Raw genomic sequence first — 23,723 nt, 5'->3', positions numbered from 1 at the left:
TCTTTTGTATTAATGAAAACAGCAAAAAATCAAAGTGGCTTTTTTGATTGTTGATTTCTGTCGCCATACAACGTTCTCTTTCATTCCAAAGCTCTGTCAACATTGAACAATGAAAATAAGGGAGATTTCCCGGGTTTCTCACGCAAAATACGGAAAATGTCAACATCCCTCCCCATTAAGGTTGGAAGGTTGGAGCAACAAAGTAGCCTACTTTATTCACGCCTAACAGCCTATATCCATTTGGTCAACTTTATCCAGCCCTAAAAAAGCTAAATTTAACTTTGGTTTACCTGTAGTTTACCGTGTAGCCTAGCCTAACTTTAAACAGTGTGCATGCTTATAAAGCATACTTGTGCTTCATTCATCCACACATCCAGCTCCTAACGTTTTGACTAGCATTTCTACCAATTGACCTTGTTCCTGCCCATCTCTAGCTTTGCTGAGCTCCATCCTTTCTGTTTTTGTTGTTTGCAAAAAATAGTAGGCCCTATTTATTGGTAACCAGCAACAAGTGCAATTTGTTAATCGCTGTCATTCTCTCTCCAACAAAAATGTGTTACGTTCCAAGTAGCAGTGCGTAATTCTGCTTCATAAAGTTGAATAAATACATTGGTCATATAAATAGCCAGTTTATGGTCTACAGTGTAGAGTTGGTAAGTTATGGTAGGCCAACTTGGAGTGAATATACAGGGGGATTTCTTTTGCTCTTAGCCTGGCAGGTGCGCACGTAGACATAGCCTACGGCCGAACACTGCAAGCGACAATGAATCGTGCTCTCACGACAACCACGTTGTTAACTTAAATAGGCCTGCTGTAGGTTAACATCACTCTGAGTTCGCATTCAAGCAAGCAAAATGATGATTTGAATACATCAGTTTCTCTGGAAGGGCAAGGGGTAACAACAGGACAACACAGAGACAGGCCAGAATGCTAATGTTATGAGAGTATTACAGTAATATGGGATATTCTACGGGAAACTATTAAAACGGCAAGACAGCGGGGAAAAGTTAAAATGATAGGCCTAAACCCGGAAAAAGTTGTCATGTTAGGTATTTTTCGGTCCGTGATTATTTGTGAAATTGTGCAAACGGCCTTTTCAAGTCATTTGAGAAGGAAGGAGTGTAGCATGCTCCCAAATTGACGCTCGTCTGAGAAATTGAGTTTTGGATAATGTTCAGCTTCGGCAGCTTTGCAATGACTGAGGAAGTCTAGAGACGAGTCCATAGCAACAAGTTCATGTGTTGAATTTGTTATTACCCAGTGTGCTTTGTTGAATGGTCTCAATGTTTTATTGTTTTATTTCATGTGAATACTTACTAGAGGAGTAACTTATTTCAAGTAGCCTAGGCTAATGCAGTTGCAGGAAGTGTGCATTTAGTTTCCATGCTTATTGTGTTTCCACAACAATGTTAGTGAATAAATCTACTGAAATGGCCACCATCTTGGTGAAGTGTGATGTGTAAGATCAGAAAGCAGAGGGTGAGTTTAGAACGATAGCTTACGTCGATGTGTTTTCATAGCGCTTTATAACGTGGGAGGAAGGTATCGACAATTGGCCGGGGAGGGTCATGTCTTTTTTGAAAACACTGCTGGAGGGTCGTTGAAAATTTTTTGCAGGCAGGGGAGGGTCATGCAACTTTTGATTGAAGCACTCAAAATCCCTCCGGTGACCCCGTTTATAAATAACGAACGGTCCCTTAGGGTTAGGGTTTATGGGGCGCCAAATGTAACATGCCTTATTTCGTGGACAGAATGACGTGTGTCGAAATACATCGTGTGTCGAAATACATATATTCATTACGAAACCATGTTACATCGTAACGCCTTTTGTCCACGGAATGCACAAATTGGTTTGCATTGTGTCCACGAAACACTGAAGAGAGCACATCATCTCGTGGACGAAATTGACTGGTGGCCTTTTCCTTTCGTGGACATAATGCTGAATGCAGTATTCACTGTCATAGACGAAATGTTTGGTCAAAAGTAATTCTGTCTACGTAAATACGGAATGCACCTACACGCATCATTCTGTCCATCCTATTTCAATTTCATCCACAGAATTATTGTGTTGTGTTACAGAAGGCATTCCGTCCACGCAATAGTAACTTTACAACTTACGAAATGCATTCAGTGACATATGCTTTCATTCTGTGGACAAAATGCATAAAAGAATCACGAAATCAGTTTTGTGACCTGCTACAATACATTTCGTGAGTCAGCAGTTTACGGAATTAATTATGTGTCAGGATAATTTCATTACGTAGACGAAATGCATAAAAGAATCACAAAATCAGTTTCGTGACCTGCTACTACAATACATTTCGTGAGTCAGCAGTTTACGAAATGAATTATTTTCAGGATAATTTCATTACGTGGACGAAATGCATAACAGAATCACGAAATCAGCTTTGTGACCTGCTACAATTCATTTCGTGAGTCAGCAGTTTACGGAATGAATTAGCCAGTGGGTCCCATTTAGAAGTGGCACTCGCGCCTCCCGTTATTCACAGAGCTGCGTGAAATGTATTGCAACTTTTCGCCACGAGGTGGCAGCTTAAGTCCGCTGTAGCATTGCCGGTAAACGGGACAGCTGGCTGCATTCAGAGGCTTTGCAACGGCAGTGTGATTGGCAATCCGCGAACCGGTGCCAGGCCGTGCTGGACCTAGCCTAGGTCTGCGAAAAGCAACTGCATAGGCTTTCTCTGAATTATCTATTGGTCTATGATCTTCAAACTATGAACCTCTTCGACGAGTAGATTGCTGGTCCACTGGACCACGAATTTAGGCTAGATTAGGTCTATGCCCGGTGCTTCTGTCTGTTAATTTTGCGGCACAACTGCTGGAACCGTGGACCGAAAGAAAAAGAAACTAAATGTTTCCCTGATCAATGCATAGGCCCACTTCTTAATTAATCAAATATAGAGGCATAACATTAGCCTAGGTGGTAGTGGTAGGCTGTGAGTGCTCATTCAAAGTCTATGCGTGTCTGTTCAAGTGAAACTGACAAACTCGTGGGCTAAGCAACGATATTTAAAACAATGAATGAAGTGGATTCCTGTAATGTTCATGAAAACAGTATAGCGATTGGATAGCCTAAATCGCGACTTGTTGTAGGCCTAACAGTAGGCCTAGTTTAGGCTGTAACGTCTCGCTGGAGTGCGCGCATAATAGGCCTAATCGCTATGCCTACTTGCCCGTCCAAATAAAGGGCTTTCCTTTGTTTCACGGAGCTCTGACTAACGGGAGGCGCGATTGAAGTGGCCACTTCTAAATGGTAGCCCAGGCTACCCATTTATTATGTTATGCATTTCGTCCACGTAATGAAATGACCGTGACACATAATTAATTCAGTAAACTGCTGACTCACGAAATGTATTGCATCAGGTCACAAAACTGATTTCGTGATTCTGTTATGCATTTCGTCCACGTAATGAAATTATCGTGACACATAATTCATTTCGTAAACTGCTGACTCAAATGTATTGTACGTGATTCTATTATGCATTTCGTCCACAGAATGAAAGCATATGTCACTGAATGCATTTTGTAAGTTGTTAAGTTACTATTGTGTGGACGGAATGCCTTCTGTAACACAACACAATACTTCTGTGGACGAAATTGAAATAGGATGCACAGAATGATGCGTAGGCTAGGTGCATTCCGTATTTACGTAGACAGAATTACTTTTGACCAAACATTTCGTCTACAACAGTGAATACTGCATTCAGCATTATGTCCACGAAAGGAAAAGGCCACCAGTCAATTTCGTCCACGAAATGATGTGCTCTCTTTAGTGTTTCGTGGACACAATGCATACCAATTTGTGCATTCCGTGGACAAAAGGCGTTACGATGTAACATGGTTTCGTAATGAATATATGTATTTTGTCACACGAAAGTCATTCTGTCCACGAAATAAGGCATGTTACATTTGGCGCCCCATAAGGGTTGGGGTTAGGGTTATAAATGGTTAGGGTTAGGGTGGGAACATAGAACTGTGGGAACACAGGGCTGTGAAAACATAGGGCTGTAGGAACATAGGCATGCGTCCGGTTGGAACATGTCCCATAATCACGTCCCAATCAAGCAGTATCAGACACAAATTCTGAATAGAATTGAGTATGCCTATGTCTGGCTACCGTCATCCCATTTTTTGGCCAGCTCCTGCTCGCCACTGGTCCAACTCTGGAAGGTCTGGCCTGGTGTAAGTTGCTCGAGAACATGGGGTCACTGACCTTTCTCGTTTTTTCTGCCATATTGGATTTTATCACACCAAAACTTAACTTCCACATGTCCCAAATTTTGTTTGATCTTCACAAAACTTGACGTACATGATCTTTAGACCAAGCCTCACAGAAGTCAGTGGAAAGATTTTTGATTTTCAAAAGCGTTTGCCCGTCACAGCCCTTGGCAAAGCCGCCAAACAGGAAGGAGTGGCATATCTCAGCAACCCTTTAACATATCAGAAACAAACTTGGTACATGGACTCTGGATCCATAGAGAGGATGCACATACAATATAGTTTTGAAAACTGTATAAAAAATGATATAGCTCGCCTTTAACAATGCTGTTTTTTATGACGAACACCGTCCGATTGTCTTGCTGTCCTTTCCACGTGATTCCATATTGTATAATTCCATGATGTCAATTCCATAATGTGTAGCACACATATGCAGATAGTTCCATCAATTTAATATCTTGCTAGGCTATAGCAACTATTTATATATACACCCAAGAATGAATGGGTGGGAATGTGAATGTAAGTAAGTACCAGGTACCGGGTTATCTGCACACATTCACCTTAACATTTATTCATATTTCCACAGAACTCTTGTGATGTTATAGAAACTATACTGTTGAATCATGTAAAAAATAAATCACATAATGCTATTAAGACGTTTCTAATATTAGAAATGCATGCATTTGACCGCTAAATGCACTGTGACAGTAGCATCCTATCAGGATGAAGACAGGAACTGCATCATTAGAGATATAGTTGTTTGAAAACATATTCAATTTCCAGTTCAGTTGGAGAACATAATGCTACCACAGATCAAACCCAAGGATGATCCTAATTTCAAAGATTTCTATCAATAATTATCCTAATTTCAAAAATAAATAAATAACAATAAACCTCTACTATAAACTGCACATGTTGGTGAACTGCAACTGAGCAAGGGTCATATGAGGTCATATCACAGCAACACTTTCACGTATCAGAACCAGAAATCTGGTGCCCTTTGACCTCTAGATGGAGCTTCAGTTAACAAAAATTGGTTTTGGATGTTGCGTTAATGCACATAACTTTACTTTTACATAACTTTTGACCCATATGCCTGATTTTGAAAATGAGGTAGTTTTGGAATCCTTGGTTCAACCAAGTTCAACACATATTCCACTGTCTGCTCCCATTAGTGAACCGCACTTGAGCAAGCACACTTCCACGGTGTGTTCCACGGAAATGCATTCTAGTTGTTGCTGTTGATGATGATGATTCTTGTGTCGTTGTTGTTATTGTTGTTGATGATGATACTAGTGGTGTTGTTGTTATTTTTGTTATGATGTCTGATCCTGTGTCTGTGCAGATTTCTTCCTGTTTCTGAGGTACTGCTAACTGCACCCTGCTGAGGAAAGAGAAACTGGCATCTAACAGCATCACATCAGCCAGCGCCTCCCACTTAAGCAAATCCAACTAACCTAACCTTAACATTATCACACACACACACACACACACTCTTCTGCAACAACAGCAGTTCAACAATTATATAAAATAAATAGTAATTACAAATAGTAAGCACAAATATTTTCATCCATAGTTCCATCCATCCAAGGCTAACCTCTGAATTTCTTTTCAAAGTGCACCAGATTGATGCATTTAAACATTAAAATGTACAACATTTTCTTATGGGGGACCATCCTCCTGGACCCCTGGGGGCCTGTGCCCCACTGCAGATGTAGGTCTAATGATGCCCCATGTACAAATAAATGTAAATGGGAGCTATTTTGACTGGATGTGAGAATAGCCACAGAGGTAACCAATACCATTGCATACCATTGCACATTTGCAACCAATGCATACTACACAATATTTGTACCATAATACAATATTGTGTAATTTCTTATGTTTTATGATACAGCAAAGCTTGATTATGATTCTGCATTTTGACTTTCACATTTACTCTGCAATATGTCTATCTAGGTTGTGATTTATTTCTGTTTTAGTTGTGTCTGCAGCCATTTTGGTGTGTTAAATATGAATTTACACTGTAACACAAGAAAAAACAAAGTTGTGTTCCATGGTCTTCAGCAATTTTACCATATTGTCATCATATCGGAGTAGATAAATGGACCAAAATAAAACAATTAAAATATTAAGTAAATAAGTATTGTAATACTTTGTGCCACAGTGAGACTATCTTGCCCCAAAAAGTATTGCTAATTAGCCTGGGTTTTCCCATGCTGCCTTACGCGCCCGATTTTATTCACGCTGCTAGGCAGCCTGGATTCCATGGAGCAAATTTTCGCCTCAGTTAGGGGACCAATCACAGAACGGAGGGAGGGCAGCAAGACGATGACGACACACCGAAGCCATTATGAGCTACGTACAGACGCATTTGATAGACATTCGTAGCGCCCAATAAACGGCTCTGGGCATTCGTAAACCACGTTTCAAATATGAGAAAATGAATGCCTAGTTCCCAGACCCCATCTCAATGAGATGAGGTCTGACGTTAGCCAGGCTAATTGCTAATCCCAACAACAATACAATTTTGTCCATGATAATGATGGTATCATGATAGTGATTCTGAAATACCATTCATTGCAAAACAATTTGAACTACGACATATCATGATGTACTGTATGTGTAATAGTTCCTGATATGCAAAAGTGTTTGGTCACAGATTTTGTATCTATTCAATAGCCTACATTGTGGTGTCTTTTTCAAAAACTGCCCAGATGAACCTGCCTTGCAAAGTGCATAGTGCCACAAAGCATAACATTTCTGGTCTTAAAGCTCACATAAGAAAAATGCATAGGAGAAAATATATTTCAGTTCTAGGATACTTCAATGGTCCTTGAGATGTTTCTACAACTTAATTGGAGTCCACCTGTACCTAAATTAATTCAAGTCAAGTCAAGTCAAATTGATTTCATCCATAAGAAAAAAATGATGTGCTTACGCCCACTGCCATGCTTACATCAAAAAATAAAAAAGATAAAAACATAAAAATAACACTACGATAATAAGTTAACATTAAACACACACATACAACTAGAAAAGCTCTACAAATGTACGTTTAAAGTGCTCATTGTGCTGCCAAACCTCTCGTGGTATAAAAGAAAGAGCATACCGCTATAGTGCTTGTCGCCGGTGGTCTTAACCGCCCACTGCGCTTCATAACCTTGTTGTCCAAACAAGTATGGAGAGGGTGACAAGAGTCCTGCATAATCTTAGCTGCCATTTTCTCCAGGCGGTCATAGTATACTCTATCAGTAATTGTCAGCCCAGCAATTTTTCCTGCCCGTTTGTTAAGTTTATCAATCCTATTCTTTTCAGTGTTCCCTGCATTCCCACAACACAGTTGCTCCACACACTACATATAACAGACATAGCACACATTTTCATTACATCAGAATTAAAAGACTGCAACTTCCTCATACAGTACAGGCGTGGACTCAATTTGTCCAGCAGTGATGAAAAATGATCAGTCCATGTCAGCTTATCATTAAAAACAACACCCAGGTATTTGTATGTGTTCGCTCTTTCTACAGTTGCCCTTTTAATTTCCACTGCCTCATTGGCATTGGACATTATTAGGAGAGGCACACATTTGTCTATGTAAGGTCTCGAAGTTGATAGTGTATGTCTAGTGAAAACCAAAATACAAGATTCACAGATCCGGGGAAGGGTACAAGAACATTTCTGCAGCAAATATCTTATTACAAAAATAATGTATTTTAATCTGAATACTTTTGGATTACTCTTGGAGTACTTCAAAATAAAGTACTCAAAAACTAAAGACACCAAAAAATGTTCCACCAATATTCCTTTTCTTTTTCACTTCGCTATGTATGTAGCATTTTCAACCAAATTTTGCTGCTCTTATTTTTTTCATTATTATATGTGCCCTCTTATTTACTTACTTTTTTGTTTACTTGAATGTTATGTTTGTCTGTGGACTTAAATTGGTAAAATATGTCTTGTCTTCACCGTGGGATAGTGAGAAACGTAATTTCGATCTCTTTGTATGTCTGGAACATGTGAAGAAATTGACAATAAAGCTGACTTTGACTTTGACTTTGAGCATAGTAATTTGAAAGCTTTGACTCTTGGGAATCCAAAAATGACAACTTTTGTCATGTACAATCTGTATAGTGTTTTACATTCTCAGATTAATCGTATTATGTCTCAATTAAATTTGATCCAAAATGCCCCCCTCCCCCTCCTCTGCTTTTGGTGCTACCCTGACCTCTGGCTGCAGTGTAGCTGCAGCACAATAAGTAGATGCAAGATATTGGTACTGAAATATTCACAAGAATCCATAGAAATTTAATCTTCATGTTGTATTATCCAATATTAGTTGTACATATGTATACTCTATCTTATACACACTCATTGAACCAACAAAGTAAATGCAAAAATAGAGTTTTTTTTTGTAATTATTCTATATTTTGTGTAGTCAGTCTATATCAGAACACCTGACATACGATCTATATAGTCCACAAGAAACCTCAAATTGTTACCTTTCATTTGAGACCAGGATTATGCTTCTACACATGTGCAGTAAGCATTTGATTGTCAGTATGCATTTTGGATAACCAAAAGTCCTATGGGGAGTTTCCATAGACATTTTACAAATGCATGAGCATACCTTGGCAAATAATGGTCTAAAGCACTCATATTTTCATTCTATATATATTTACTTTTTTTATAAGTATATTTTTTTGGACTTTTCATGCCTTTAATGACAGGACAGTAGAGAATGACAGGAAGTGAGTGGGAGAGAGAGTAGGGGTGGGATCCAGAAAGGACCACAGGGCGGGAATCGAACCCGGGTCGCCGGCGTACGGTGCAGGTGCTCCAGCCAGTTGCGCCACAGCTGGGGCCAATTTTCATTCTATATTGATCTACTTTTGCACACAGCTTCACAAGACCTGGTGCTAGGGCTCAGTAGTGTTTGTAAGTGATATCAAGTGACCTAGAGAGGGCTGAAATGTGGTCAGTTCAGAGATGCTTGTAATCCGGCAGAAAGAAAAAAATATATAGCCTCTGTAACTCTGTGTCAGTACATACACACAGTTTCCTACAAAAACTACAGGTTCTCAGGTTTCTATAGAGGTCAAACATTTGATGGTAGGCCCCAAAAGAGGTGAACAATGCCCTTGTAAATAGGCACAGTGCAATTTCAGGCGAAACTTGAAATTTGTATTGGAATTCATGTGGTTAAAGCAACACAATGTCAAGTCAAGTCAAGTCAAGTCAAGTCAAGTTTATTTATATAGCACATTTCATACACAGAGGTCATTCAATGTGCTTTACATAAACAAAACCAAACGATAATAACAAATAAAAGCATAGAAGGGCAATATAGTCAAAGAATAGTTAAAAGGTAAAGATCATAATAAAAGGAAAACATAAAACACAAGGTAAAATCATTTAAAATAAAGAATAATTAGTAAGCAAAAACAAAGGCAAAAGTAGTAAAAAAAGTAATAAAAGACAAAGTAGAATAATTATCGAGGCAGATTCAGAATTTGTAACTCGGCACAGTTAGCAGAAAGCGTCTGAGAACAGTTTGGTCTTAAGTCTAGATTTAAAACTGGCTACAGTTGGGGCCTTTTTAATGTCATCCGAAAGTTGGTTCCACAGCTGAGCCGCATAGCAGCTAAAAGCTGCTTCACCATGTTTAGTTCTAACTGTAGGTTTTACTAGCAGGTTTTTCACCTGGGACCTGAGAGGACGAGAAGGTGTGTACTGCTGAAGCATGTCTGACAAGTATTTAGGTCCTGCTCCATTTACTGATTTATAAACAAGCAATAGTGCTTTAAAGTCAATTCTGTGACTTACTGGAAGCCAGTGCAAGGACTTAAGAATTGGAGTAATGTGGTCAGTTCTTTTAGTTTTTGTTAGAGTCCTAGCTGCTGCATTTTGTACAGGTATCACCTGAAGCTGTTTAATAGTCTTTTTAGGAAGGCCTGTGAACAGTCCATTGCAGTAATCAACCCTGCTGGAGATAAATGCATGAATGAGTTTTTCTAAGTCATGTTTTGACATCAGCCCTCTGAGTTTGACAATATTTTTGAGGTGGTAAAAAGCTGATTTAGTTATCGCTTTCATGTGGCTGTTGAAATTTAGATCACTGTCAATTAATACACCAAGGTTTTTAACAGTATCCTTTGCCTTCAACCCTTTTGTGTCAAGGAGAGTGGCAACCCTAAGTCTTTCCTCATTTTTACCAAATATAATTACTTCAGTTTTTTCTTTGTTCAGCTGAAGAAAATTTTGAGACATCCAGGTGTTGATTTGTTCTATACACTGACACATAGATTCAAGAGGACCATAGTTGTTTGGTGATAGAGCTAAGTAAATTTGTGTGTCATCTGCATAGCTATGATATGAAATCAAATTATTTTGAATGATTTGTCCAAGTGGGAGCATATAGAGGTTGAATAATAGTGGCCCCAAGATCGACCCCTGGGGAACACCACAGGTCAAGGACGTTGGTGTTGAGGTACAGTTTCCGATGGCAACAAAGAAGCTCCTTTCTTGTAGATATGATTTTAGCCAGCTGATAACTATGCCTGTAAATCCAACCCAGTGTTCTAGTCTGTGTAGTAAAATATTGTGATCAACAGTGTCAAATGCTGCACTAAGGTCCAGTAGCACTAGGACTGATGTTTTACCTGAATCTGTGTTGAGGCGTATGTCATTGGAAACTTTAATGAGAGCTGTTTCAGTGCTGTGATTTGCCCGAAAACCAGACTGAAAGTAATCAAAATACCCATTTGATGTTAGGAAGGTGGTTAATTGATTAAAGACTACTTTTTCAATAATTTTGCCAATAAAAGGTAGATTGGATATGGGCCTGTAATTGTTTAGCATGGAGGCATCCAGGTTATTCTTCTTGAGAAGTGGCTTTACAACAGCTGTTTTCAGTGACTTAGGAAAAGTGCCAGACAGCAATGATACATTTACAATTTGAAGGACATCCGCCGCTATGAGGTGAAAAACAGTTTTGAAGAAATTGGTAGGCAGAGTGTCTAAGACACATGTGGAAGGGCTGAGATTCTGTACCGTTTTTTCAAGTGTTTCGTAGTCTATCAAGCTGAACTCTGACATCAAGTTTAGTTTCCCTCTGTTTGTTGCTGGAAGTTCAGGTTGTTGAATTTGTAATTGAGCAGATATGTTGAGTCTGATTTTGTCAATTTTACCTTTAAAAAAAGATGAAAACTCATTGCATTTATTAGTTGAGAGAAGTTCAGGCGCTAATTGTGAGGGGGGATTTGTTAACTTATCAACAGTTGAAAATAGAATACGAGTGTTATTTGAACTTCTATTAATAATGTTAGAAAAGAAAGACTGTCTTGCTTTGCATATTTCAGAGTTATATGTGCGGAGCATCTCTTTATGGATTTCATAGTGGATCTGAAGTTTGTATTTACGCCATTTTCTTTCAGTCTTCCTACACTCTCTTTTTAGAAGTTTAACCGCTGGATTTTGCCTCCATGGTGCTTTCTGTTTGTCCTTAACTTTCTTGAATTGTAATGGAGCAATGTCATCCATAATGTTTGCCATTTTTGCATTAAAGTGATCAAATAAGTCTTCAGAGTCTGACAGTTGACTTGACTTTAGTGAAAGTGCTTGCTCAAAGAGAGCACTTGTCTGATCATTTATGATTCTCCTTTTTACCATCATAGCTGTGTTTTGAGTGTGTGGGGACATAGACACATCAAAGAACACGCAAAAATGATCAGATAAGGCCAGGTCTTTAACAGCTGTAGAGACATCGAGACCCTTTGTGATAACAAGGTCGAGGGTATGGCCGAGAGAGTGTGTTGGCCCCTGTACATGCTGTGTTAGGGAGAAAGTATCGATTAGTGCAATGAATTCCTTGGCATAATTGTTTTCAGGATTATCCACATGCAAGTTTAGATCCCCTGATATAATAAGACAGTCATACTCTATGCAAACAACTGATAGCAGTTCACCTAGCTCTTCAAGAAAAACTTTAGCTGAATGTTTTGGAGGCCTGTAAATTGTCAGTAATAAAATCTGAGGAGAAGACTTAATGCATGCACACAGATATTCAAATGAAGTAAAGTCACCGAATGACGACTGATTGCACTGAAAAGACGTCTTGAAAATTGTGGCTATCCCCCCACCTCTTTTATTTGCTCTGGTAGCACTCAAAAAACTGAAGTTTGGGGGAGCTGATTCGATGAGAGTAGCAGCACTGTTTGCTTGATCTAACCATGTCTCAGTTAAAAGTAAAAAATCAAGGTTGTGTTTGCAAATTAGATCATGAATTAAGAATGATTTGTTTGAAAGAGATCTGATATTTAGGAGTGCTAGTTTTGTTAGTTTAAGTGTTGGGGAAATATGATCCATGGGGGAAATCTGAGGTTGATGTGGTACGGGTAGGAGATTGGACTGGTTTACCCTATAAGCTCGATGCATTTGTGTTCTATTTCTTGTCAATACAGGAATAGAGAATGTCATGGGCTTACTGGGTCCCGGCATGTTCTCAAAACTACTGTCAGTACCATTTATATTGCAGGGACCCTGAGAATATCATGCAATACAGTCATCATATAATTGTCCCCTGCTGCTGCCATCTGTATTTTCCACTGCACATTCCATGCTATATGCCGGCTGAGAAAATGAACTAAGAGGTTGCTGCTGCTTAAGAGATCCTTCTAAACGGGGAGGGGGAGGGCGAGGGGGTGGAGGTGCCCTTCGCTTCTTTGGTGCTAATGATCTTGGGCTAGTAAAACTCTGCATGGCTACTGGTAGCAGTCTCTCCATTCTTGCAGGGAACATCATGTGCTTGGGTGGGGATGGTGATGGGTATTCAGGGGATCCTGTGGAGTTTGAGTGGGTGGTTGGATGAAGGGGTGGGGATGGGGATGGGAGATTAGGGGGGTCTGTGTGGCCTGGGGAGTTTGATTGGGTGGGGACGTGATTGGGTGTGGGTGGTGATGGGAAATCAAGGAGGTTGGGGTTGAAAATTGATCCAGAGTCTCCATCTGCCTGCTGAGGTTCTGGGAAGTTTGTTGCAGATGCTCCGCTTTCAGCATGTATTCCAGTAGTGTATTCCATGTTGTTGTGTCTTTGTGGTGACAAGGAGACGACGGAGGTGGGGAGGGGTATTGGTACTGGTGTTACAACATGACCCTTCCTTTCTGATATCCTCTCAGCAGCTTTGATAGGTGCTATCTCCTCATGCTCATCACATCCATTTGTTTGCTGAGATTCCAGGGAGTTTGACGCCAGTGATTGACTTTGAGTCATTTTAGCAGCACCCATCTTATCTTGTCCAGTGGACATGGCTTGGCATTGTTGAGCTGGTTGTTTATGTTTCTCCAAGGTCTGCATTTCAGTGGAGGCTAGCGGGTGGTTATCAGAGGGCCCCACAGCAGGGGAGGTTGGGCATATCTCTGTTTCAGCCTGTGCAGAGTGTTTTGGTTTAGCTGAGTTGTTGATGTCATCCGCTTGTTCTGTCTGTATGGCCACTGAGCGCTTATCAGAGGCTCGGCTCAAGGTTGGCAGAAAAAATGTTGGGTGCAGGAGAGAGAGGTGATAGTATTCGGTTAAGATCTTGGCCCCAGTCCAACTCAGCTCTGTGCTATTTGGTCTGAAGTATTCCCTGCGATTCCAAAAAAGGTTAAAATTGTCAATAAAATTCATCCCAACTGAAAAGCATGTTTTTGCGAGCCAGGTGTTTAAACTGAATAGTCTGGAAAATACAAAGCTTCCCTCTGCTGGGAGTGGGCCACTGATGAAAATTTGTATTCCAAGCTCGTATAGGGCAGAGAAAAGTTCCTTGAAATCTTCTTTGACATACAGCTGTTCTCTGATGTCATTTGCTCCAACATGCACAATGATGCGCTTGATAGTTGCATATTTTGACACTAGTTCTGCAAGCTTGTTTTTTGTGTCAGACACTGAAGCATTTGGGAAACAACATACAATCATCCTTTCCCCATTTATATGTCTCACAGCAAAGTCGCCTAGAACGAGGGTTGTGGGATGAATAGGGGTCGAGTGCTGCTTCTTGTCTGTGCCCATCTTTCTTTTGTTGTGGTTTGATCGCTGCCTGCTTTGGGTCTGTTCCCTGGAAAATTCCTCTCTCACGTCCCGGAGGCATTCAAATCTGTTCCATAGTGTTAGGGGCTGTGGGCTTCCCTTAGGACCACAAGCCTAGCTTGCTGATCTGTCTGTATTTCTGATACGAGGCCTGAAGTTAACATCTGAATTTACTGGTGTTGAGGTAATTACAGTTCTTGTATTACGTTTTTTGTTTTTTGGTCTGGCACCTTGCCTGTGCCAAGGCTCTGTACTCACATTTCCCTTTGTGAGGTCGATGCATTCATCTGCTCTATTAGCAGTGATATTAGACTGCTGGGTTACATTCTCTGCATTTCCAGTAGTTGCTGTACTCACTTCATGAGATGCCTCTCGTAGTTCATCTGTCGTTGATGGAAGGGCATGCATCTTTGATTCCAAAGTAGAAATCCTCTGTTCTAGCTCAGTACATTTTCGGCATGATCTCCTGGGTCTCTGGCCGGAGGAGCGCATTTTGTTTTAATCCAACTTCAAGGTGAATTGCCGTTCAGTTTTTGCTTGTTGACTTGGCTGGCTCATTTAAAGTAAAAAACTAACCACTAAAGTTTCAGATTTAAATGTACTGGTTTCACTGTCTTTGCTAAACTAGCTTGTAAATGAAATAAAAGAATGAAAAAGAGTGGAAATTGCTAAAAGGATAGGTGAAGCAGGAGCAGTGTGAAATGCTTCCTACTCGCTTGAGTAGGAGTTGAGAAAAAAGTAAGTTTGTTTACCTTAAAATAAGGGGTCAAGCTCATTTTGATGTGTGTTTGTGAGTGCTTTAGGGTGCAAGATGGCCTATTTGATGGGTAAAATATTGGCATTGTGTCTTCTACAGTCTGTGTCCAATTTACTCCAAATACTTTATCTAACCAAATTAAGGGCAGAATGGAGCTTTTTTGTGAAGGAATGCGACCCGATGCATTACTGCACCGTTCCAGCAGGTGGCAGCAGTGTTCTGAACCACAGAGCAATACGGCTCTGGATAACCAGCGGTACAAACAAGAGACATCAAACCAGCCCAGCGAGCGAGAGTCAAAAGGAAGGCAGGGCAGTAGGGAGGCTATATGGATGGGACCCATCTCCATTCTTTTTAGTGTAAGTTAGCTTTTTTTAGATTAGCAGGACAGTAGAGGCCACCCGGCTAACCTGACTGGGAGTGTACAGGTAGGCTTTTGCATTTTTAAATCGAATCTGGAAAATAAGTGATTTATTCATACGGTCGTTAGCCAATAGTAACCTAGCATGCATGCTAGTCCTTTACATGTAATGTAGCCTATCTATCTAAACCACACTAGTTATAACGTTAATGTTTCCCATCCACAACGACAAAAGTAAACTGGGAATCGACTCGACTGGCAGCGCGTTTTGACTTGACGTTGATAACTACACCATGGCAAAGCTCAATCTAGCTCAACCTTAACGTTAGTCAGTCGTCTGAAGTTGCTGAGTGCATTTCCCCTACTGGAAAGTTATTATGAAAAAGGTTAACACAAACACTGTAGCATCAGCCTTGCATGTATGTTATTGCATTTGGCATAGGTGAACGTTAGTAAGGTTTATTTCCTGCCTGAAGTTCTGTGAGATAATAATTGGGCTTACTTACCCTACGTTAAATGGTTGCTTATGATTTGTTGACAGTAGGCCTACGTAATCAAATTGAACTAACATGTTTACCCTGTGCGAGACGTCAATGGCATTCCAAATTCCATTATGGTTAAGTGAACTTGCTGGTTAATGTTATTTGGTTTAGCGAGTTCATAGACTGTATATAAGTCTACGAGCGAGTTAACTTAACGTTAAGTTAGCGTGTGGTGGTGCCCCCCAACAACTTCATAGCCTACCAGGGACGTTTTAGAAGTATTTTGGGCTGTGTGATTAATGCTAATTCAGCTGGTTTTGATTATGAGTACGTATTCCTTGGATATAGGCTGAGTTATAAAGGCAGATAATTTACATTATGTTCATGAGTTGTTAAGTTGCTGTCTTGGAGGCTGTCAACTCAACAGCTGTTGCTTGTTTGCTAGACTAGCAAATCGCGAAGGAGAACGCTGTGAGAGCCGCGCTTATCGAGTGCGACGTCCTGCAATCAGTATTCCTGCAGACAAGAGGGATAGAATTAAAGCAGAATGGAATGAATATATTTATATCCCTCCATCTCGTCCTTCTGTCCTTTCCTCCCGCCGCTTCTCGCTCTTCTGTTGCTTCCCCTCTCCCTGTGTGTGTGTGTGAACATGTGAGAGAGCGAAAATGCGAAGAGAGAAGTAAGAAGAGGCTCTGTATTAAAACGTACGTTCACAAGACATGAGGTGACCGTGGAGCTCTGTTCAGGCACATTGGAGGGGCCCTGCAGGCTCTGTCTATTCTCAGACATAATGATGCCCTTGCCTACTCGGTGGCATAGATTGCAGGGTAGTTGTCAAATGGTGTGTGTGTGTGTGTTGAAATGACCACAGAATGTCTGCCTGTCTTTTAATGTTCCTTCTCAGCCTAGTGTTATTGGCTAGACAAGGAAAAAGGGCCTGTGTTGCTGTTGAGGTTTTGTGTGTGTGTGTGTGTGTACTGTTTGCATTAATAACATGTTACCCCCGCTGCTCATCCAGCTACACTGGCTACCTATGGCGGCCCGCATCAAATTCAAGTCTCTAACGCTTGCCTACAAAGTAGTCTCCGGCTCTGCTCCCACCTACTTGAATGCCCTCATACAGACTTACACTACCTCCAGACCGCTGCGCTCCTCTGACGAACGACGTCTAGCTCTACCACCGGTACGCTCAAGCCAATCCAAACTTTTCTCATCTGTTGTTCCTCGTTGGTGGAACACACTGCCAGTTCCTACAAGGGCAGGGACATACCTTTCCACTTTCAAAAAACTCCTGAAGACCCAGCTCTTTAGAGAACATCTACTCTCATAGCAACACTATGTCTAACAACAAGTCTTACTGATCCTAGCACTCACCAGCCGTTTTAAACTGACGGGTAACTGTTAAAAACAGCACTCACCGACGCACTTATTCTTACTGTACTCTAATGTCCTAAAATTGTGAGAATTGTTCTAAAACTTACTGTTTACCATGTTGTTAGTCGCTTTGGTTAAAAAGCGTCAGCCAAATGTAATGTAATGTAATGTAATGTAATAAGTAGGAAAGAAAGGTTCTAATTATTCTGTCATGGTCTTGCTGTTGCTTTTTTTATTTTGTTGCTCTTTCTTCTCTTCAATAGGCCTGAGCCTTGTCGGATGACTAAGTGTTGTCTACGCACACAGTCCAATAAACAAATGGCCAAGCAATAAGTCTTCCTTTTGGATGGTGTAGAGTTGTTGTTGCCTAATTAACACCAGGCTGTTTCTCATATCTCAATTGGGTGGGTCTGGAAAAGTTTCATAGACTTATGAGTTCCAGGGGAGTAACTAGCAGTAAAATGAAATGGTGCATTAAACTTTTACCAAATTGTTTCAGAAGTACAGCAAATCAAATATCTCTTGTAAACAAAGGTTTTAAATGCAGTTGTTTACTCAATTCCAAAGAGCATACATGCATCTGTTTAATAACCAGCAGTGTATTAGCAATATCATTAACACCATTCTAACTTAATCTTTGCTTTTGCCAATAACATATCTGGCCTGGGAGAACACATGTTATCTGGCATGGAGGCCTTTGACACCCATTTCAAATGTTTCAAAAACCCAGGCACCAATTTGCTTATCGGGCATGGGGCGGGCCTTATATGATGACAGATAGAGCAGTGCATTCAACACAACCACAACTGCACTGATGGTGACCGGGTTAAAGCAGAGTCAGAGACGGTTGATAAAGCTATAGAATCTTTGGCAGAGTGTTGGGGGCAAGTTGCTCTCCATGCATGCTGTTGCGCACAAACACAGTAAAAAGTAAACCGTATCTCCTTCACCATCCACACCTTGTCAATTAATAGTGGTCACTGTTCACTGTTCATACACACCTTAAAGGTTGTATCAGTGATTTCAGGCCCAAAAAAGGCCCAAACATAAGCTCTCTGTTTTGTTCGAGCATCAACAGAAGTGACGTATACCCGCAATCGCTCATACACACCTTTAACACCCATATGACTGACACACCCAGTGGCCTGTGTTTGTTATCCAGGTGTGGATACAGGCTTTGTGTTTGTTTACTGTTCAATTGTTTGTTGATCTTTCCTGTTTCATGTCTGCAGGTGGCAGGAGAGGGGGTGGGAAATGGAGGGCTGATGGACAGCAGAAAGAACCAATCAGAGGACAATGCTGGCCAGGAACCGCTTCATCCTGTTGCTGGTGGTTGGGGTGGTGCTGGCTGTTCTCAGCTACAGCGTGCAGTACTGTAAGTGTTAGTGTGTGTGTTTGTGTATGTGTCAAATGGTGTTTAGTAGCTGCCCCTCTTAAACCATGCTGGCTTGGTGACTTGGTTAAAGGCAGGCCTCCTTTTGTCCCAGCCCCAACATGTGTGTGTTTGTGAGTGAGTGTGTGTGAGTGTCCACTGGGAGTTGTTTGCCTGGCTTGTTGTATTCACTGCTTAACAAAGATGTTTCCCCTGATGGAAGTCTATATTTAACTGGTATTATACTGCAGTGGGATGCAGAAGAATGAATGCACTCCCACGCCAGGCTCACAAAAGGCTCTCCTGTGTGTGTGTGTGTGTGTGTGATTTTTCTCTGCCAGTTTCAAAAAATCTCTCTCTATACACACCTACACACACTCTACCCAATCCTACAAACACCTTCGCTCTCTCCCTCACATGTGTACACACACACACTAATCTTATCCTCAATATTAACTGTGTTTTCTCCTAAAATTAACATGCACGCTCACAGAGGCTAGTTCCCTATTTTGTATATCGCTAATCGGCGTCAGGACAGCAGCGGCTCGTTTCCTCCAGCAAGGGGGACTGGGCAGTGAGAGGCTAGTCGGCTTCTCGACTGGCAGTATTTCCACGATGGTTGTAGCTGTGGAGGTTGCGAAATCCAGATCTGACAGAATGCCGGTTTCGTTTAAGATCCTCGTCGGCTTTGAACAAGCATGCATGTCGTACCGCCCTCCTGTGTGAATGTGCTGGGTGCTGTCTTCTTCCCTGAGTCTGCTCAGAACGAGCAGGCCCGCCGGGCCGCCACCTGTGTGAATGTGCTGGGTGCTGCCTTCTTCCCTGAGTCTCCCTTCTCTCTTTTCTGTCGGCAACCTAGGCCATACAAAGGGCTCCCGCCCATCATAAGCACCAATCGCCAGCCTAGCTTCCTGCCGCTAAACACCTGAAGCTTGTTAGCCTATGGATTGTTAAGTGGCGCTACTGTTTACATTTCAACACAGGGGGCAACCATTTTAACCCTGGGCATTCTATTAACCCTTAGAACCCGATTGACGCAAAGTGCGTCAAACAATACACCCTTTCTTCTCTGTTACATTGCTCCACGACTGTTCATCGCAGCGAGATGAAACCTTTATTGCATGACAGAGAAGAAGTGGGGCTTTCCAAAGAGACTACACACTTGTCTGTACGATCAAGTATGAAAATTAAAAAAAATCATGAAATTAAATCAAATTGCATCATATTTACAGTCTATACTTCTCTGCGTTCACCTGCGCACCCATTACTCTTGTTTGAATTACTTGCAAACCCGTGATCGCATAGATATGGCAAGCATATCAGATGAAAGAGGAGACACAGAGCTATCATTTGATACCAAGTAGTCTTCTGGGTTATAAAACAGACGAAGTGACAGCAAAATAATAACTTCATATAGCTGGACTTACCCCACGTTTTTGTCTGTTGTTGTGACAAAGCATGTTTATAATCCAACGCTATCGTGTGTTTCTCTATGGCAAAGCATGTTCATAATCCGGTTTTGAGATCCTAGCAAATTCCTGCATGGCATCCAATTCAAGGCTCACATTGCATCTCAATTTGTTCAACAAAGAAACACCTTTTTTGCCTTTACTTTGTTCATGGCAATGCAGTAAAAAGTTGAGAATCATTATGAGTGCATACAACATAGTCACACATGCCAACACGCAAACTTAGGTCAAGTCAGGTCAGATCAGTTTGTGTCACAGATATGGAGCGCAGAAAGGTCATTTTTAATCACTAAATAAAAAATGGCATTTATTTCCGTAAATCACACACCACATATTTCTGTAAACTGCTCAGCCCCAGAGTATCCCTCCAACATGGCAATTATATTGCCCGATTCAGGACAGTCTGCCCTACATACACATGAAATGCATGTAGAGCTATGAGCTTGCTGTGTTGAGATACAGGTCAAAATATAAGAATTTTTATGATACGCTTTTTATATTTTAATTCTTTAAAAATCAAAATAAAATGTTAGTACTAATACATGAAATAATGGCAGATCTGGATAGTCTAGACTCTGCTAAAAAACAATTTATAATATGTGTGTGTGGCACTTACTATGACCAGAATAATTCCTTATGAATAAAGGTAGTGAAAATGCCCTAAAAACAGCTTCCCTAGCGTGTAAGTCCCTACCCCACTGAATATAGTCACCCATGACACAAACATACAGATGGCACTGCAAATGCACAAAATAGCACAACGTTGTATTATTAGTCTGTTTCAGTGGCCAGTTGTTTACTTTAATTTCCAAAGTATCTTGCAAAGTCGGCAAAAACGGCGAAAAAGAAAGTGGAGAGTCCTTACTGCAGCTTTCCCATCTGCGCCTTGAGATGCTGTGTTCAACAGCCACAGGAGAGAGTCCCATCTGCGCCTTGAGATGCTGTGTTCAACAGACACAGGAGAGAGTCCCATCTGCGCCTTGAGATGCTGTGTTCAACAGACACAGGAGAGAGTCCCATCTGCGCCTTCAGATGCTGTGTTCAACAGACACAGGAGAGAGTCCCATCTGCGCCTTGAGATGCTGTGTTCAACAGCCACAGGAGAGAGTCCCATCTGCGCCTTGAGATGCTGTGTTCAACAGCCACAGGAGAGAGTCCCATCTGCGCCTTGAGATGCTGTGTTCAACAGACACAGGAGAGAGTCGCATTGAGCTCAGATGCTGTGTTCAACAGACACAGGAGAGAGTCGCATTGAGCTCAGATGCTGTGTTCAACATACACAGGAGAGAGTCGCATTGAGCTCAGATGCTGTGTTCAGCAGCCACAGGAGAGAGAGAGAGAGAGTCGCATTGAGCTCAGATGCTGTGTTCAACAGACACAGAAGAGAGTCGCATTGAGCTCAGATGATGTGTTCAACCATAGACAGTAAAAGAAATGGACGAACAGACTCCGTCGTTTTCAATGGGAGGGCACAGAGTCAAATAGAACGATTTTTCAGTTGGTCCCCCCAGTACTGCGCAGACTCACACTTAACTTTGTGACGTTAGCCATCAAACTAAATCATATGATAGATAGGCTACACAGAAATTCTTCTCACACTTCCTTTGCCTTCCAAGTCATCAAAGTTAAACATTTATTTAAGTATTATTATTAATATTATCCTTACAAGTGATATCAAGTCGTGTTAATGTCGAAACTACCACACATGATCATCTTAAAAAACAGTCATGGTTAAACAAACAAAAAAGTTATAGCCTAGCACTACTACCTAGCACTAGAAGCTAATCTTCTTAACACTTTTCTGACTTACGGTCAATCCATCGAAAACCTCAAATGATTATCGTTAGTGCCGTTTTTCATTAGGTTTACTTGCCTCTATCCAATGCTTTACCTTAACACACAATGGTATTGTAGGCTACATAGCTTTATTCATGAGTTTCCGTGCTGGCTGGACTGAGCTTCTTATCCAAACAATACGGTTATCTCCCTACGGTGCGTTAGCTTCCCTACAACCGGACTCGCTAACTATACTTTTTACGTAAACCTCAACGTTACATACGAGGTAGCTGAGCCTGTTTTGCCTTCTATTGTTTATGTAGATAATACAGAAGCTACAATGTCGGCACAGGATATATGCTATATGTAGTTATGGCATTTCAAAAAAGTCCTAAAATGAATGGGCTTCTATGGGGGTTAGCAGAGAAGTGGTCCCTCCAGCCTCCATTGATTCTCCTACTTCCCGGAATTTGCCTGCCCCCTTGTGTTCAACAGACACCGAAGAGAGTCGCATTGAGCTCAGATGCTGTGTTCAGCAGACACAGGAGAGAGAGAGAGAGAGAGAGGTGCATTGAGCTCAGATGCACCTTTCTTTCAGCAGACACAGGAAAGAAAGGTGCATTGAGCTCAGATGCTGTGTTCAACAGACACAGGAGAGAGAGAGACGTGCATTGAGCTCAGATGCTGTGTTCAACAGACATAGGAGAGAGTTGCATTGAGCTCAGATGCTGTGTTCAGCAGACACAGGAAAGAGGCGCTTGATAAGTTCAGACGCACACAAAAACATAATTGCTATGACAAACTCAACGAGGCATATTCATGTTTAAAATCACTTCTATAGTAAAAATTGTGAAAATGTGCCCATTTTGAAAAACAAAATACTTCTATAGGGATCTCAGACGCAAGCTGATAACGTAGTGTGCGGAGGTGGACAACCATCTGAGGGCAGTTTACCTCAGCTTTTCTCAAACTATGGGCCGCGGACCGGCACCGGTCCGCAACGTGAAAGGTTGGCGTGATTCCAAGGGCCCTGCACTGACAGGCCCTCAGAGAACATAGTGCCCATCACTGGGTCTGGTTAGGACCACTTGTAGCCTCATATGGCTGATGAGGCCAGGAAGAGTTAGGGTCTGTAAAAGTCTCCTTAGTGCCCTGTGTGTGTTTGTGTGTGTGTGTGTTTGTGTTTGTGTGTGTGTGTCACTCTGTCTCTCTCTCTCTCTCTACCCCCCTCCTCTCCACTTTTTTTCCCTCTCTCGTCTTGTTAGGTCACATACACACATACAGTGTGTGTGTGTGTGTGTGTGTTGGCTCTCTCTCTCTCTCTCTCTCTCTCTCTCTACCCCCCCCCCCCCCCCCCCCCCCCTCCTCTCCACTTTTTTCCCCTCTCTCGTCTTGTCAGGTCACATACAGTGTGTGTGTGTGTACATTCCTGTGTGATTGTCTGTTCCGTTCTGCATATGTGTCTTCGCATTGCTTGAATGTGTATAGAGAACTAACGGTCTGTGTGTGTCTGTGTATGTGTGTGGAATAGAGTGCAACCTACAAAAGCTTCTTTGTGAAGCCTGCCTTACCTCTGTGCTGTGGTCCCATTGGTTGGTTAGCCAGTTGCCTGCCTGTGATTGGTGGATGTGTGTACGGAGGCGGGAAGAGGGTATGGGGCAAAGACTCCCTGAATAGACTTAACTGATGCTCACACACTCACACTCACACACACACACGCACTTACATACACACACTTACATACACACACACACACACACACCTAGTCACATTCATCATGTTAGCCGTGGTTAGTATGCAGACACTGGTGTTCGTGGTGTTT

The 23,723-nt window shown here is 41.5% G+C and overlaps 1 protein-coding gene across 2 annotated transcripts in view; it reads left to right on the top strand.

The window, feature by feature from the left end:
- The first annotated feature begins 15,354 nt into the window (after nt 1-15,354).
- The window catches only part of pxylp1 (2-phosphoxylose phosphatase 1), a 20,493-nt gene continuing 12,124 nt past the window's right edge, over nt 15,355-23,723 (top strand). Inside the window, exons 1-2 of one of the 2 annotated variants that reach the window (XM_042064214.1) lie at nt 15,355-15,492; nt 18,517-18,659. In XM_042064214.1, coding sequence (XP_041920148.1) covers nt 18,581-18,659 — 79 coding nt within the window. In that variant the 5' untranslated portion in view covers nt 15,355-15,492; nt 18,517-18,580. Of the gene's footprint in view, nt 15,493-18,516; nt 18,660-23,631 lie in introns of those variants that run through there. The other variant, XM_042064215.1, reaches the window with a different exon arrangement.

Source organism: Alosa sapidissima, chromosome 15, assembly GCF_018492685.1.
Source record: "Alosa sapidissima isolate fAloSap1 chromosome 15, fAloSap1.pri, whole genome shotgun sequence".
NCBI classification, from domain to species: Eukaryota; Metazoa; Chordata; class Actinopteri; order Clupeiformes; family Clupeidae; genus Alosa; species Alosa sapidissima.
This window is presented reverse-complemented; position numbering and strand designations above follow the sequence as displayed.